Genomic DNA, 11,881 nt, shown 5'->3' with positions numbered 1-11,881 from the left:
AAGAAGAGGAAGAAGAAAAACACAATAATGATAAGACAATAAGAGTATCAATGAAAAATAACTATGATAATGATGATAGCATTAATAACAAGAACAACAACAACAACAACATGATGATGATGATGATGGAGTCTCCCGTCGGACCGACGGGTGAGTAGACAGGCAGAGTTATCTATCGGTGTGTGTCCTCATATGGGAGAAGAGGCCGATTCTGGATGCGCGGCACTTCCCACAGGTGTTACAAGGGAAAATGTCTTCAGAAGTTGAGCCCTGCTTCCGTCGCTCACGCTTCTCCTTAATGGCCAGCGTTCGCTTGTTTTCAAACGTCTGTATGCCACTAGAGCACAGCATCCTCCAGCGAGAGCGGTCAAGAGCATCAGTTTCCCAGGAAGCGATGTCTATGTCACAGGCTTTGAGGTTTGTCTTCAAGGTGTCCTTGAAGCGCTTGCAGGGTCTTCCAAGTCTGCGGTGGCCTTCCTTCAACTGGCCATACAATAGCATCCTGCTGTCTGTCATGCGGACAACGTGTCCTGTCCAGCGTAGCTGGCACTGGATCAGCAGGCTTTCGATGCTGGGCAGGCCGTTCCTCTCTAGGACCTGGAGATTGGAGACCCTGTCTTGCCACTTTATGCCGAGGATCTTTCGGAGACATCTCTGGTGAAGTTGTGAAAATAATAATGATGATGATAATGATGATGATAATGATATATCTTATGGCGCAATCTCCCAAATATCATCGGCTCTAAGCGCTTAAGATGAAACTGTAAGTATACAATAGGGCGCAAACTCCCCATTTGATCGGCTCTAAGCGCCTCACATGAGACAATACATATATATGCAATAGCATATAGTAGGATACAACATGACATGATGACACAGAGGAGAAAATAATCTATGTGCACCAAAACAATACGAAGGGTGTTCATTATGTATCAGAACAGAGTAAAACTACAGGAAAAACAGAATCACAGTTTATGTCGTCATACATTGTGATTCTTACTGTACAGAATGTCGTCACACATTGTGATTCTATCTGTACAGGATATCGTCACACATTGTGATTCTTTCTGTACAGGATATCGTCACACATTGTGATTCTATCTGTACAGGATATCGTCACACATTGTGATTCTATCTGTACAGGATATCGTCACACATTGTGATTCTTTCTGTACAGAATATCGTCACACATTGTGATTCTTTCTGTACAGGATATCGTCACGCATTGTAATTCTGTTTGTACGGGATATCGCCACACATTGTTATTCATTCTGTACAGAATATAGCCATACATTGTGATTCTTTCTGTACAGGATATCGTCACACATTGTGATTCTTACTGTACAGAATGTCGTCACACATTGTGATTCTATCTGTACAGGATATCGTCACACATTGTGATTCTATCTGTACAGGATATCGTCACACATTGTGATTCTATCTGTACAGGATATCGTCACACATTGTGATTCTTTCTGTACAGGATATCGTCACACATTGTGATTCTTTCTGTACAGAATATCGTCACACATTGTGATTCTATCTGTACAGGATATCGTCACACATTGTGATTCTTTCTGTACAGAATATCGTCACACATTGTGATTCTTTCTGTACAGAATATCGTCACACATTGTGATTCTGTCTGTACAGGATATCGTCACACATTGTAATTCTGTTTGTACAGGATATCGTCACACATTGTAATTCTGTTTGTACAGGATATCGCCATGCATTGTAATTCTGTTTGTACAGGATATCGTCTCACATTGTAATTCTGTTTGTACAGAACATCGTCTCACATTGTAATTCTGTTTGTACAGAACATCGTCTCACATTGTAATTCTGTTTGTACAGAACATCGTCTCACATTGTAATTCTGTTTGTACAGAACATCGTCTCACATTGTGATTCTTTCTGTACAGAACATCGTCTCACATTGTAATTCTGTTTGTACAGAACATCGTCTCACATTGTAATTCTGTTTGTACAGGATATCGCCAGACAGTCCATGTCTGTCAACTTTCTTTTTATGGCAGTAAGTAATTCACTTCTGTTTTTCTGTGTCTGCCTGTCTCTGTATCTGCCTGACTGTCTGTCTGTATTTTTATCTCTGTCTCCATCTTTCTCTATGCTCTGTCTCCATCTCTCTGCTTCTCTATCCCCCTGACTCGAGTGTGTGTGTGTGCGTGCGTGTGTGTGTGTGTGTGTGTGTGTGTGTGTGTGTGTGTGTGTGTGTGTGTGTGTGTGTGTGTGTGTGTGTGTGTGTGTGTGTGTGTTTGCGTGCGAGCACACATTTTAGAGAGAAAGACAGATATCCAGACATACAGACAGATAAAGACACACACAGAGAGTGCTGGCTGAGAGACAGAGATAGAGACAGAAGCAGAAAATGATAATTTGTTCATTAGGCCCAATGAGGAGGGAAACGAATAACATATTTTATGTCACACTGATTTACATCAAAGCACATGCATAGGACTCAATGCTCGGCTTATAATTATCAGAGACTGACAAAGTTTACAGCTGGGACAACCATGAAACGAGAGCTATATGATCGATGGTTTCTCCACTGCAATGTGGAGTGATGGCCTAGAGGTAACGCGTCCGCCTAGGAAGCGAGAAAATCTGAGCGCGCTGGTTCGAATCACGGCTCGGCCGCCGATATTTTCTCCCCCTCCACTAGACCTTGAGTGGTGGTCTGGACGCTAGTCATTCGGATGAGACGATAAACCGAGGTCCCGTGTGCTAGCATGCACTTAGCGCACGTAAAAGAACCCACGGCAACAAGAGGGTTGTCCATGGCAAAATTCTATAGAAAAATCCACTTCGATAGGGAAAACAAATGAAACTGCACGCAGGAAAAAATGCAAAAAAATGGGTGGCGCTGTATTATAGTGACGCGCTCTCCCTGGGGAGAGCAGCCCGAATTTCACACAGAGAAATCTGCTGTGATAAAAAGAAATACAAATACAAATACATTCCCAACCAAGTCTTTTGTGAAGGACTGTGACTCTTAAACTGGGAAGCAAAAGTGCACTGCCTCTTAGTGCTGCAGCCTTGGGGGCTAGTTGGCCTTTACAGACCATCCCCAGTGTCGACTGTCCAAAAGCCCTCTTTGCTGATGGAGTGGGGATGTAACTTGGGCAAGACACTCCCCACTATAATCAAATCCTGGCCCAGATAGTCAGGACAGCAGTTGCCTCCTGTGCTGTTCTGATGGCCATACTTGGACAGGGCTGACCATCGTTTGTATATGGCATTTAACTCTCTCCATACGAACGGCGAAAGAGACGACGTTAACAGCGTTTCACCCCAGTTACCATCATCAAAATATTGCAAGCGGAAGGCTCTTATACTGATGAGGTGAATGTTGACAAAGAATACCACAATTCTGACGACGGAAGCTAAAGGTTGGGTCATTCAGACACCCACTGGACATCCGAGAGGTCTGTGTAGAGGAGAAGAGAGGACTGGCCGTACTGAGTGAGTTAAAACATACATAACAGCAGCCACAGGACAACATATCACGGATTAGCTATTTGTCTTTTCTTAAATTCTTTGTGCATGAAAAGGGACAGATTAAATACGTTACTTTATCCTCCTGGTGACATCAATAAACTTAACTTAAAGGAATGGGCTTGTCGAGTAATTACTTGAGATATAATTATTGTTCTCTGATCTGTTTAGGAGCACAGAACAAAATGTACTCCGCCTTCTTTTTCTTATTATATAATGGGTGAATCAAAACATCATCATCAGATTTTCTGTATCTGCAACAATGAAATGCTGCCCGTCTGACTCCCACGTACTGATCACATTTCTCCTCACCTCCGCACTCTGCATTGGCTCCCCATTGAAGCGAGAATTAAATACAAATTTGCGTGTCTCTGCTATTCTGCTTTCCACTCCGCAGGACCTACATATCTTTCTGACCTTATCAGTGTTTGCACTCCCGCAAGAAATCTCCGCTCTTCCTCTGACTGTTACCTTTTGAAACTTCCTCGTGTCAATACAAGAACCTATGGTGAACGTTCTTTCTTCTTTGCTGCTCCTCACATCTGGAACAACCTTCCTCATCATATCAGTGCATCTGATTCTATTTCTGCTTTTCGCTCATCACTAAAAACTCATCTTTTTAAAACCTATTTACAAGTACTCTCAGCTTCCTTGTTCTCCAACACCACCCATGTCAGCTCACTTTGGATGTATGTAGAGTGGGAAAGGGAGAGTGTGAGTGTGTGTGTGTGGGGGGGGGGGGAGGTGCGGGGGGAGGGGTTTTTGAGAAAGAGTGGTCATGAATGTTTTATGTAACTTGTAATATTTTTCTTTCATGTAAAGCGCCCTGAGCTCTTAGAGAGAAAGGGCGCTATATAAATGTACATTATTATTATTATTATTAAACCTGACACACCGAGCCTAAACCTTGCAGTTACAATTTTTCAAATATTTTGTCCATATTTAAGAAGAAGTACGGTTTCATCTCATGCATCCCACGAAGCGTTTTATGCTAAATGTACAGTTGTTTTGAACAGGTTTATTCCTCGCTTGCCATCTACGGTCAGAGGAATGCTGATGAGAATTTAAAATAATGAAATCTTACGTTACTCACAAGTTATCAAGCCACACTTCGCCAAAACCATGTTCACACAAACACATACATACAGCAGTAACCATATTATTCACACAGACAGATACCTACATCAGTTACCCAGTTTTTCTTTCCTGTAACATCAAAATCAAACAGTGTTTCATTCGTTTCCAAAGCGGTGAAAAAGAGAAAACACGAGACAGACAAACACACAGAGAAACACACAGAGAGAGAAATTGCAAGAATAACACGATTCTCGCATCGTCTGTTTGTCTGTGTGCATGGCTGGGCGTTCGTCTTCGTCTTGTGTTCTCTTGTACGTTTGTTTCATTTGCTGCGTATCGAACCGCGCGATATAAAAACCATACGCATTCACCCTACACTTATTTTATTCCTTCATTGCTTGCCTCGTCTCCTTCATTCATTCCTGTAGCCTTGGTATGGCTCTGTGTGGGTCGCCTGGGCAATAAGCATCGAAAGACAGGCTTTTTTTTTTATTGGTGTCACAGTGGGTACCGATTTCACCACCTCGCACAGACAGTCAGTCACATGAGACTGGGTTACTCATAGCGAAAGCACAAAAGAGACAATCTCTTATTGTGGAGAAGTAGAGAGGGGAGAGAAGTAGATTTTTGGGAGGTGGGGGGTGGGGGAAGGAGAGGAAGGAGGAGGTCTCGGAGAGAGGGGTGGAGGTGGGGTGGTGGGGTGGGGGGGGGGATAAGGGTTTCGGGTTCTTCAGTTCCAGGCAATGCTGGCATGCCAGAACTCAGCTCCCGGGGAGAGGAGTGGAAAAAAAATTTTTAAAAAAGGAAGGGGTGTGGGAATAGTTTGGTGGGGGTGGTGCAGGTGGTGGGTGGGTGACAACAAAGATAATAGTCTCTCTGTACGCCTCACTGCTTCTTTGCCCTTGGTGTGGCTGTGTCGTTCTGTTCTGTTCGTGTAAAGAGAGAGACAGATGCACAGAGATATAGACAGAGACTCTAACATCACTCAGACGTGGAAAGGCGTTTAATTGAAGACTGTACAGAGACAGACAGAGAGACAGAGACAGAGACAGAGAGAGACACACAGAGACACAGAGAGAGACAGAGACAGACAGACAGAGAAAAAGAGAGGGACTGTAACAGAGACAGAGAGACAGAAAGAGACAGAGACACAGATACAGAGAGAGACAGAGACAGGGAACAGAGACAGAGAGATAGAGAGACAGAGACAGACAGATACAGAGAGAGACAGAGACAGGAAACAAAGACAGATGGAGAGACAGAGACAGACAGATACAGAGAGAGACAGAGACAGAGAACAAAGACAGACATAGAGAGACAGAGACAGGGAACAGAGACAGACAAATAGAGAGACAGAGACAGACAGATACAGAGAGAGACAGAGACAGGGAACAGAGACAGACAGATAGAGAGACAGAGACAGACAGATACAGAGAGAGACAGAGACAGGGAACAAAGACAGACAGATAGAGAGACAGAGACAGACAGATACAGAAAGAGACAGAGACAGGGAACAGAGACAGATAGAGAGACAGAGACAGACAGATACAGAGAGAGACAGAGACAGGGAACAAAGACAGACAGATAGAGAGACAGAGACAGACAGAGACAGAGAGAGACAGAGACAGGGAACAGAGACAGACAGAAAGAGAAAGAGACAGACAGATACAGAGAGAGACAGAGACAGAGAACAAAGACAGACATAGAGAGACAGAGACAGGGAACAAAGACAGATGGAGAGACAGAGACAGACAGATACAGAGAGAGACAGAGACAGGGAACAGAGAAAGACAGAACGACAGAGACAGACAGATACAGAGAGAGACAGAGACAGAGAACAAAGACAGACAGAGAGACAGAGACAGACAGATACAGAGAGAGACAGAGACAGGGAACAGAGACAGACAGAGAGACAGAGACAGACAGATACAGAGAGAGATAGAGACAGAGACAGACAGATACAAAGAGAGACAGAGACAGGGAACAAAGACAGACAGATAGAGAGACAGAGACAGATACAAAGAGAGACAGACAACAAAGACAGACAAATAGAGAGACAGAGACAGACAGATACAGAGAGAGACAGAGACAGGGAACAGAGACAGACAGATACAGAGAGAGACAGAGACAGGGAACAAAGACAGACAAATAGAGAGACAGAGACAGACAAATAGAGAGACAGAGACAGACAGATACAGAGAGAGACAGAGACAGGGAACAGAGACAGACAAATAGAGAGACAGAGACAGACAGATACAGAGAGAGACAGAGACAGAGAGAGACAGAGACAGAGAACAAAGACAGACAAATAGAGAGACAGAGACAGACAGATACAGAGAGAGACAGAGACAGGGAACAGAGACAGACAGATAGAGAGACAGAGACAGATACAGAGAGAGACAGAGACAGGGAACAGAGACAGACAGATAGACAGAGACAGACAGATACAGAGAGAGACAGAGACAGGGAACAGAGACAGGAATATAGAGAGACAGAGAGAGAGACAGAGACAGGGAACAGAGACAGGAAGATATAGAGACAGAGACAGACAGATACAGAGAGAGACAGTGACAGGGAACAGAGACAGGAATATAGAGAGACAGAGACAGACATATACAGAGAGAGACAGTGACAGGGAACAGAGACAGGAAGATATAGAGACAGAGACAGACAGATACAGAGAGAGACAGTGACAGGGAACAGAGACAGGAAGATATAGAGACAGAGACAGACAGATACAGAGAAAGACAGAGACAGGGAACAAAGACAGACAGAGACAGATACAGAGAGAGACAGAGACAGGGAACAGAGACAGACAGATAGAGAGACAGACAGATACAGAGAGAGACAGAGACAGGGAACAGAGACAGACAGATAGACAGAGACAGACAGATACAGAGAGAGACAGAGACAGGGAACAAAGACAGATAGACAGAGACAGATACAGAGAGAGACAGAGACAGGGAACAGAGACAGAGAGATAGAGAGACAGAGACAGACAGATACAGAGAGAGACAGAGACAGGGAACAAAGACAGAGACAGATACAGAGAGAGACAGAGACAGGGAACAGAGACAGGAAAATAGAGAGACAGAGACAGACAGATACAGAGAGAGACAGTGACAGGGAACAGAGACAGGAATATAGAGAGACAGAGACAGACATATACAGAGAGAGACAGTGACAGGGAACAGAGACAGGAAGATATAGAGACAGAGACAGACAGATACAGAGAGAGACAGTGACAGGGAACAGAGACAGGAAGATATAGAGACAGAGACAGACAGATACAGAGAAAGACAGAGACAGGGAACAAAGACAGACAGAGACAGATACAGAGAGAGACAGAGACAGGGAACAGAGACAGACAGATAGAGAGACAGACAGATACAGAGAGAGACAGAGACAGGGAACAGAGACAGACAGATAGACAGAGACAGACAGATACAGAGAGAGACAGAGACAGGGAACAGAGACAGACAGATAGACAGAGACAGACAGATACAGAGAGAGACAGAGACAGGGAACAAAGACAGATAGAGAGACAGAGACAGATACAGAGAGAGACAGAGACAGGGAACAGAGACAGAGAGATAGAGAGACAGAGACAGACAGATACAGAGAGAGACAGAGACAGGGAACAAAGACAGAGACAGATACAGAGAGAGACAGAGACAGGGAACAGAGACAGGAAAATAGAGAGACAGAGACAGACAGATACAGAGAGAGACAGAGACAGGGAACAGAGACAGGAATATAGAGAGACAGAGACAGACATATACAGAGAGAGACAGTGACAGGGAACAGAGACAGGAAGATATAGAGACAGAGACAGACAGATACAGAGAGAGACAGGGACAGGGAACAGAGACAGACAAATACAGAAAGAAAGAGAGATCGACAGACATACAGACAAGCCAGACAGACACAGAAACAGACAGACAAAACGCCAACATAGAAACACAGATTAAAAAAAAACAAAAAAAAAAAAAAACACACACACACTCCCAAGTCCAACACTAACGAGACGGTAGAACAGGTAATTACGGTCAGCTTTGGAACAAAGCCCTCGGAGGGATGAACGGGTATGTGGTGAGACCCTATTAATGACCCCCTTCACCTTCTGAACTCTGAGTCACACACACACACACACACACACACACACACACACACACACACACACACACACACACACACACACACAGGCCGCCTTTTTGGGGCTTATAGCATGTCTGTAAGTAGGGACATTATTACTGTTAACAAAATGGAGAGAGAGGGGGATAGGGGGGGGGGGGGTGGTCAATAGGTGTCAGCCGTGACATGGGCCCAATCAAGACACCCCCCCCCCTTTTCCTCCCTCCCCCACCCACTCCCCCACTAAAAAAAATAATACCCCACACCCAACCCCACCCCGAGAAAAGAAAAAAAACACATTACAACATTAACAATAAGAACTCGTGTTTTGAGCTACTGTTGTTGACCGAACTGAACAACATGTAAACCGACACCTGTCAAAGATAGTTCATTAAATGATAAGTACATTCATGAATTCCCATTCATACTAAATTTATTCACCGGAGGTAAAGAACTATTTTTAATGAAGAACAAAATATGTCTGTTAGAAAAAAGATTTTTTTTTTAAAAGCTTATTTAATCAAACCTCGCTCAACTAAAGAAAAAAAAAGATGTGAGATTGTGTAGTTTTCACTATGTATATGTTTGTCATTTTCTTCTTCTTTTTTTTTTTTTTTGCCATGCTCTCGTTTGATGTGGGGTTATTGTTGTTTTTTCGGGGGGGGGGGGGGGGGGGTTGTTTTGTTTTTTTGTTTGTTTTTTGTTGTTGTTTTTTCCTCCCTGTATTTAACGTGTGTATGTAAAATAGCCTAATGCTCCAATCCGTAGTTTTGTATATTAAAAAAAAAAATCCAAGAATACAGTTCTTGGGGTTTTCAATCCCTCTTCTAAGTATACACACACACACACACACACACACACACACACACACACACACACACACACACACACACACACGATCTAATATTACTTCAAGTGGAAAGACGTTAAACTGAAGACGAACACACACACACACACACACACACACACACACACACACACACACACACACACACACACACACATACGCACACACACACACACACACACACACACACACACACACACACACACACACACACACACACACACACACACACACACACACACACACACACACACACACACACACACACATCCAAATAAGACAGAACTCAGTATTTGCTACGGGAAAAGGTCACCACCACCACCACCACCACCACCACCACCACCACCTCCCCATCCCTTTTCCTCTCCCTCTATCTCACACGTATAGTTGTTGTTGCTGTTTTTTTTATTAGCAACATCTCTGTGTCCACCGTCTGTCTGTCTGTCAGTCTGTGTATCCGTGTTTCTGTCTGTCTGTCTGTCTGTCTGTCTGTCTCTTTGTCTGTCTGTGTCTATGACAGTCCCTGTGTCCAGAGTGTCCCCTGTCTGTCTGTCTGTCTGTCTGTCTGTCTGTGTCTATGACAGTCCCTGTGTACAGAGTGTCCCCTGTCTGTCTGTCTGTCTGTCTGTCTGTCTGTCTGTCTGTCCGTCCGTCTGTCTGTCTGTCTGTCTGTCTGTGTCTATGACAGTCCCTGTGTCCAGAGTGTCCCCTGTCTGTCTGTCTGTCTGTCTGTCTGTGTCTATGACAGTCCCTGTGTCCAGAGTGTCCCCTGTCTGTCTGTCTGTCTGTCTGTCCGTCCGTCTGTCTGTCTGTCTGTCTGTCCGTCTGTCTGTCTGTCTGTGTCTATGACAGTCCCTGTGTCCAGAGTGTCCCCTGTCTGTCTGTCTGTCTGTCTGTGTCTATGACAGTCCCTGTGTACAGAGTGTCCCCTGTCTGTCTGTCTGTCTGTCTGTGTCTATGACAGTCCCTGTGTCCAGAGTGTCCCCTGTCTGTCTGTCTGTCTTGTGTCTATGACAGCCCCTGTGTCCATAGTGTCCCCTGTCTGTCTGTCTGTCTGTCTGTCTGTCTGTCTGTGTCTATGACAGTCCCTGTGTCCAGAGTGTCCCCTGTCTGTCTGTCTGTCTGTCTGTCTGTCTGTGTCTATGACAGTCCCTGTGTCCAGAGTGTCCCCTGTCTGTCTGTCTGTCTGTCTGTCTGTGTCTATGACAGTCCCTGTGTCCAGAGTGTCCCCTGTCTATCTGTCTGTGTGTCTGTCTGTCTGTGTCTATGACAGTCCCTGTGTACAGAGTGTCCCCTGTCTGTCTGTCTGTGTGTCTGTCTGTCTGTGTCTATGACAGTCCCTGTGTACAGAGTGTCCCCTGTCTGTCTACAGTCTTGGATGGACAACCGGCTGAGGTGGAACAGCTCGGACTATGGCGGTCTGGATCTGCTGGTCACTGCCCCTGAGGACATCTGGACTCCCCCTCTGGTCATCGAAAATTCGTGAGAGAGAAAGAGAGAGAAAGGGAGAGAGAGGGGGGAGTGAGTGAGCGAGAGATAGATGGACAGAGAGACGGAGACAGACAGAGTGTGAGGGAGAGAGAGAGAGAGGCAGAGACAGAGACAGACAGAAAGACAGATAGACAGAGACAGACAGAGTGTGAGGGAGAGAGAGAGAGAGAGGCAGAGACAGAGACAGACAGAAAGTCAGACAGACAGAGACAGAAAGACAGAGTGTGAGGGAGAGACAGACAGACAGGCTGACTAACTGACTGACAGACAGAGTGAGAGTGACAGACAGACAGACAGACAGACAGAAACACGGAGAGACGAGGAGAGAGACAAAGAGAGACAGACAGACAGACTGACCGAGGCAGGCAGAGGAACAGAGACATGCAGACTGAGTTCCAAGCCTGACGAACTGTTCCCACGGCGGAATAACCGCCGCTTGCTTCTGCACGTGGCGAAAGTGTTCGGCACCACTGCTCTAAAAACAGATGGATAGCGCAAGCCTTCTTTGAGCCCCTTTGCTAACAGAAGCCAACGGAAGTGTTCATTTTGCTTCTCGTGTCAGTTTTGCGCGAAGGGGTGACTTCATATGTGTAGCCGAGCGCTCAGCTGGCTTCACGGCAAGCTTTCACTTGCTCGCGGCGTTAGTTAGGCTGACATTCCTGTGTGTGCCTCCACAGCAAGTTTGCGCTACGTGTCACTGCACTGTTTTCCTGTAATAACCTTGGTAGATAACCCATTGGCAGATTTCAATCAAGACACAACAATTGGCATGTCGTGGGGGCAAGCATGACACGATTTCATCGAAGACACGCG

General features: G+C 45.2%; 1 protein-coding gene across 1 annotated transcript in view; it reads left to right on the top strand.

The window, feature by feature from the left end:
* The window catches only part of LOC143276423 (neuronal acetylcholine receptor subunit beta-3-like), a 35,735-nt gene that overhangs the window by 14,666 nt on the left and 9,188 nt on the right, over window positions 1-11,881 (top strand). Inside the window, exons 3-4 of the mRNA XM_076580913.1 lie at window positions 1,994-2,038; window positions 10,950-11,059. Of these exons, the coding sequence (XP_076437028.1) occupies window positions 1,994-2,038; window positions 10,950-11,059 (155 nt within the window). The remainder of the gene's footprint in view (window positions 1-1,993; window positions 2,039-10,949; window positions 11,060-11,881) is intronic.

The sequence above is a fragment of the Babylonia areolata genome, chromosome 32, assembly GCF_041734735.1.
Source record: "Babylonia areolata isolate BAREFJ2019XMU chromosome 32, ASM4173473v1, whole genome shotgun sequence".
Lineage (NCBI taxonomy): Eukaryota > Metazoa > Mollusca > Gastropoda > Neogastropoda > Buccinidae > Babylonia > Babylonia areolata.
The sequence above is the reverse complement of the archived record's forward strand: the minus strand, read 5'-3'. Positions and strand labels throughout refer to the sequence as shown.